This window comes from Salpingoeca rosetta (genome assembly GCF_000188695.1).
Source record: "Salpingoeca rosetta unplaced genomic scaffold supercont1.13, whole genome shotgun sequence".
NCBI lineage: Eukaryota > Choanoflagellata > Craspedida > Salpingoecidae > Salpingoeca > Salpingoeca rosetta.
This window is the reverse complement of record NW_004754921.1, coordinates 273,602-279,633: the sequence shown is the minus strand read 5'-3', so window position 1 is coordinate 279,633 and position 6,032 is coordinate 273,602. Positions and strand designations below refer to the sequence as shown.

General features: G+C 55.4%; 2 protein-coding genes across 2 annotated transcripts in view; one reads left to right on the top strand and one right to left on the bottom strand.

Annotated features, from left to right (window-relative positions):
- PTSG_05485 (uncharacterized protein) overlaps positions 1 to 507 on the bottom strand; it is a gene marked incomplete at both ends in the record, with an annotated part of 1,747 nt that extends 1,240 nt beyond the window's left edge. The window contains 2 exons of the mRNA XM_004993298.1: positions 210 to 270; positions 414 to 507. Coding sequence (XP_004993355.1) covers positions 210 to 270; positions 414 to 507 — 155 coding nt within the window. The remainder of the gene's footprint in view (positions 1 to 209; positions 271 to 413) is intronic.
- A 680-nt stretch (positions 508 to 1,187) lies between these two features.
- The window catches only part of PTSG_05484 (bifunctional aminoacyl-tRNA synthetase), a gene marked incomplete at both ends in the record, with an annotated part of 13,690 nt that continues 8,845 nt past the window's right edge, over positions 1,188 to 6,032 (top strand). The window contains 11 exons of the mRNA XM_004993297.1: positions 1,188 to 1,315; positions 1,741 to 1,930; positions 2,303 to 2,375; positions 2,570 to 2,713; positions 2,924 to 3,036; positions 3,334 to 3,417; positions 3,702 to 4,048; positions 4,320 to 4,437; positions 4,745 to 4,848; positions 5,064 to 5,137; positions 5,407 to 5,507. Of these exons, the coding sequence (XP_004993354.1) occupies positions 1,188 to 1,315; positions 1,741 to 1,930; positions 2,303 to 2,375; positions 2,570 to 2,713; positions 2,924 to 3,036; positions 3,334 to 3,417; positions 3,702 to 4,048; positions 4,320 to 4,437; positions 4,745 to 4,848; positions 5,064 to 5,137; positions 5,407 to 5,507 (1,476 nt within the window). The remainder of the gene's footprint in view (positions 1,316 to 1,740; positions 1,931 to 2,302; positions 2,376 to 2,569; positions 2,714 to 2,923; positions 3,037 to 3,333; positions 3,418 to 3,701; positions 4,049 to 4,319; positions 4,438 to 4,744; positions 4,849 to 5,063; positions 5,138 to 5,406; positions 5,508 to 6,032) is intronic.

Sequence of the window (6,032 nt, the reverse complement as noted above, 5' to 3'; positions counted from 1 at the left end):
CACACACACACACACACACACACACACACACACACACACACACACACACACACACACACACACACACACACACACACACACACACACACACACACACACACACACACACACACACACACAGAGTGCGGAATGGTGGTGACCTCGGTGAATCAACAACCAGCGTGTGCTATCTAGCACGTGCGTGGGATGTGCTGCTTTGGAGTGCGTACCTTGTGTGGGCGCCAGGGAGTGTGCGGTGTGAAGGTATCCGCAAGCGACTGCACGGGCATCCTGTGCTCTTGACACTACGTGAAAACACAACAGAGGAGTCAAACGAGGTGAAACGAACGCAGACCAGATGAACGAAAGCAGACCAGATGAACGAACACAGACCAGATGAACGAAAGCAAACGCAGCGACCTGCACACACGCACTGGCAAGGTTAGGGAGCGTCGGGTCCCACGCCACGACGGCGATGCCCACTGACACCACGCACAGCACAAGCACGTCCACCACTGCAACGGGCATCTCTTGGCGATTGTCAGTGGAGAAAATTGAACGCACCAGTCACAACAATTCCGCATCAAACCAAACATGAGGTACGTTTCTTTCTATTCGATTGAGAGTTGCCGAGCGAACCATGAGAGATTGGCTGGCGAGTGTGCCGTGCACAGCTCCTGGAAGTAGTGCAATACCAGGGCCATGCTTGTGGTGGGCGCTGCAAGCAGACGCCGCACCACCAGTCCCAAATAGTAGAGTAATATCGGCCACTCCGAAGAGTGGCGATTAGATATTACACTAATCTAAACATTTACTACACTTGATCCGAGCAAAAATTGCCCTGAAGCGTTGACGATAAGTGGAGTCGAGCAAAGCTATCAAGTTTTCCAACTAGTTTGCACGCTTGTGGGTTCTCACATCAACAACCAGCAAAATAAAAATTGTTGCTCAACTTACTCATCGGAAGATACGCCCAATTGGTAATGAACAAACTGAAATCAGTCGTTACCAGCATTCACGTGTGTCTGTGTTGCGAAACCCGCACTCCACAAACTTCCACCACTGCTCGTAACACACTCACTCGTGCAGTCGACCACCACCAGCCCTTCTGTGTCACTTTCCCGCAACCCCTCCCCCATTCAACTCGTCAACACGACGACGCATCATCAGCTGTTTGCTCTCATCACCTATCCGTCCATCACGCAACAATGGTGAAGATCACTGTGTCCATCAAGGGCGAGTGCACTGCTGTGCGCATCGCTGCTGCGTTTGCCTCAAAGGTGGAGCCGGGCGTCACCGTTGACGCCAATGCCAAGAAGACCGAAGTCGAGTGCGGGTACGTGTGTTCGCTTGTCGTGTGTGTAGGTAGCTTTTGCATGTGATGTGTGGTGTGTGTTCGCTTGTCGTGTGTGTGTAGGTAGCCTTTGCACGTGTTGTGTGATGTGTGTGGTGTGTGTGGTGTGTGTGGTGTGTGTGGTGTGTGTGGTGTGTGCGTGTGTGGTATGCGTGAAGCGCACCTTTGTCTATTCGCTTCCCCTCTTCTCTCCTCTTCTCGAGCACACACGTGCATGCATGCCAAGGCGGTGGCTCTCTCGCACCTGTCTTTCCCCGTTGCCCTCACACCTCTGCCCTTTTCTCATCCTCACACACACTCCACTCGTTCTTCTACCACCCCCTTGACCTTCTCACACACGTGGCATGGTGCCTTCACTTATACGATGATACCAAAACAACCACCCCCTCCCCAACCCACAAATTCAGCTCGGTGAAACTTGGGCGCGTGCCAGGCATGCTGCGTGCGCTGGCAGATGTCGCCAAGATGTACGGCGCCAACGCCACGCAGGCCACGGAGGTTGACCACTGGATTGATCTTGCCCAGTACAACCTGTCTTCCAAGGCTGCGAAGGAGGCCGTCACCGAAGCGCTCCAGCTCGTGACGAACCAGCTCAAGGTGCCGTGAAACGTCGCGTTTTGTGCGTGTGTGTATGTGTGTGTTTGCGCGCGTTCGTGCGTGTGCGTGTGCGTGTGCGTGTGCGTGTGCGTGTGCGTGTGTGTGTGTTTGCGTGCGTTCGTTTGTGCGTGTGCGCGCCAATTCGAGCGTATGTGGTGTGTGGGTTTTATGGCAGGGCTCTTGCATGCCTCATGCCATCACGCATGCGTACATGATCGGATCACCCTCCTCTTCTCATGCACATCATGCTTTGGTTCAATGTCTGTACGCGTGACGTGCTCCACACCCATTTCGTGCTCACATGCATCCTTTCACACCCACTGTCGACGCACCACCCGCATCCGCACTCACGCATGCACGCGCACACCACAGCGCCGCACGTGGCTTCTCGGCAACGAGCAGGAGCCGTCCATGGCCGACGTTGCGCTCTTTGCCGCGCTTCGCGGTACGTCTGCATTGTATCGAACATCGTCCAACCATGCCTCGCCACCAACTGTGGTTGTCGCACTCACAAAGCTGTAGTGACACATGTGACACCCCTCACTCCCACTCACTCCCACTCACTCCCACTCACAACCAACTTTGCACAACCCCCCCCCCCACTCCACCTCGTCCTCCACCTCGTCCGTCCCCCTTTAGAGCGTGGCGGTGTTCCCCAGGGCGTTGACAGCTGCATCGCTCGCTGGTACGCCACCTGCGAGGCACACCCCGTCATTGCCGCTGCTCTCGCTGCCATGCCCGCAAAGGCAAAGCCGCAGCAGCGCACCAAGGCAAAGGACCAAGGTATGCACACAGGCACAATGTGCATGAGACATTGATGCCAAATTGCATCGCTACTGTGACGATTGTAATCTTGCCTTTGCGTGTTCGTGCGTGCATGCACTCAACCATCGTGTTCGTGCGTGCATGCACTCAACCATCGTCATGTTTTTTTTTTTTTTGGATCCTCAACACCCCCACCCCCCGCACCCCCCCCCACACACACACACACAGGCAAGTTCTTTGAGCTTGATGGCGCCAAGGAGGGCGAGGTTGTCACCCGCTTCCCGCCAGAGGCCAGCGGCTTCCTCCACATTGGCCACGCAAAGGCAGCCATGCTTAACAAGGTCAGCAACGCGGTCCCAGCAACAGCAACAGCAACAGCACCAACAACAACAACAGCAACAACAACAACAACAGCAACAACAACACACACACACACAGCGCGCACACATATGCAACGCAAAATCCCACTGATCGCCCACCAGCACAACACGTTGATTGTCTCATACGCTGAAATGATGTCATTCAGTTTATCAGTGTAGTATTCCACGCTCACTCGTTTACCCCTCTTCTCCTTCTTCTTATCACCTCCTCTCGCATCTCCTGTCGTGGCACATGTGTGTGTGTGTGTGCGTGTGCAGCACTTTGCCACGTCGCACAAGGGCAAGCTCCTCATGCGGTTTGATGACACCAACCCGGCCAAGGAGAACGCCGAGTTTGAGAAGGTGAGGCTCGCTCCCAACAACACGCCAACACACGGCCCTGTTATGTTGTCGCGTGTGCTGTTGCACAACACTTCAAGCAGATTCTCTGTGGCTTGCGCTCACATGCCCAAGTGCCCACCCCGCCTTTGTCGCTGCGCCATTTATTCCCTCTTGCACACTTTGTCACCACAACACCCTCCCTCAACATCATCATCACAATTCACGTCATAACCCCAACATTCTCATCCAACCGTCCGCGTCTTCATTTCCACCACCACATTGCACCGCCATTTGTCCATGCACAGGTGATTCTTGAGGACCTGAAGCTGCTGGGAATCACGTACGACGCGTTTAGCCACACGTCGGACCACTTTGACACCATGCTGGCGTACATGGAGCAGATGCTGAAGGAAGGCCTGGCGTATGTCGACCAGACCACCGCCGAGGAGCTCAAGGAGCAGCGCCTGGCGTGCAAGCCCTCCCCATACCGCGAACAGTCTGTGGAGGAGAACATGCGCCTGTGGGAGGAGATGAAGAAGGGTTCGGACGTGGGCGTCAAGTGCTTTGTCCGCGCCAAGATTGACTACAAGAGCACAAACGGCGCCATGCGCGACCCCACCCTCTACCGCTGCAAGCCAGAGCCACACGTCAGGTCAGCACACTCCACCATGCGCTCGTCGCGAAATGTGTGTGTGTGTGTTGTGCGCGTGTGTGTGTTGTTCGCGTGTGTGTTGGTTAGGGGATCGGCTGGGGGAAGGGGGGGGGGTTTGCTTCCGTGTTCATTAGTGCCCACCGTTATGCCATCTCGCTCTCCCATTGACGTTTGTCCACCGTCACTGTCACTGTCGCCACTGCCGCCCCCACCACGACGACGACGACGACGACAACCACCACTACCACAACATGTTGCGCACTGTATACAGGACCGGCGACAAGTACAAGGTGTACCCCACGTACGACTTTGCCTGCCCGATTGTCGACAGCATTGAGGGCGTCACGCACGCGCTCCGAACAACAGAGTACCATGATCGCGACAAGCAGGTGCGCAAGCAACAACACTGGCACCTGCGGCCTCTTGCGCTTGGGTGATGAGTCGAGAGGCTGTTGTGTTTTTGCTGCAATACGCGTGGCTGCAGTGGCTGCTGGTGTGGCTGCCTCTGTGTGGGTCTGCACTTGCTTTGGATCTGCACTTGCCTGTGCGCGCGCTCCTGCGTGCATGTGACATTGTTGCTGCTGTCCATTCACATACCCCTTTCTCTGTGTCTCTTTTTTCCCTTGCCTCTCTTTCCCTGTTCATGCTTGTTGCGCGTGCCCACGCCAACTTGTTTCCATGTGTTGCTGTGTGCAGTACGCGTGGATCTGCAAGGCCCTGCGCATCCGTGAGCCGATGATCAAGGACTTTTCTCGCCTCAACATGGTCTACACCGTCATGTCCAAGCGCCAGCTCACAAAGTAATGCCGAACCCCACCAGTGGCTTGCTTTGTACTCGGGGTTGCCTGGTGCAGCTTGCCTGCAAGCAAGGCGTTGGCACATGTTTGTATGTAAAGCTGGACCCCTTTGACATTGTCCCCCCATGTTTTGTTTAGTATTCGCTTGTTATTCACGGACATCCTGATGTTTGTTCGTGTGCGTGCGTGCGTGCGTGTTTGCGTGCTGCGCTTGTTAGGTTTGTCGAGGCAGGGCTGGTTGATGGCTGGTCTGACCCACGCTTCCCCACCGTTCGCGGCATGCTTCGTCGTGGTGCGTTTATACTTCTCGGCACAGCCCATCGTGGCGGGTGCCGCGCACTGCACGCTTTACATTCCCACTGCCAACATCATCGTTGTGCCATTTTCGCACACGCTTTCCTCTTTTGATGACTGCAACACATTCTACCCCCCTCTCTCTCTCACACACACATACACACATACACACACCCGACACCGACACCGACACCCCATTCTCATGCTCACGCACGCACACACACACACACACACACACACACACTGGCGTTGTGGTTTTGCCTGCAGGCATGACGGTTGAGGGACTGCGGACGTTCATCCTGGCCATGGGCTCCTCGCGCAGCAACTCGCAGATGGAGTGGGACAAGATCTGGGCCACAAACAAGAAGGTCAGGCATGCGCCCATTTGCACGTCTCGACTTGTTTGAGGCAAAAGGGAATCATGATGAGATGGAGTGCGCATATGTGCAATTGTTGGCTTTGAAATACACGAGTGCATTTTTATCTCGGCCCGTTGATGCTGCTTGCACATCTCTTACTGCTGTTGTCTCCATCTCTCTCTCTCTCTTACACACACACACACACACACACACACACACGCACGCACACACACACACACATACACACACACACACATACACACACACACACACACACGCGCGCGCACCCCCATCCCCCCGCACACACCAACACACAGCGCACCCCCCGACCGCCCCGCGGGAAGACACAGCAACACGGACCCCACCCGCCGCCGGCACTGCCGATGCAGATTTTGGCACGAGAGAGCGGCCGCCGGCGCTGAAGAAAGAGCAAAGGGGCTAAGATGCTAGCGCAGGCACTCGATGGATGAATAGATTGAGCGGGCGGGTATTCGTAAAATCAGGGTTGGGGGAACAAGTGAGATCATATGCTGG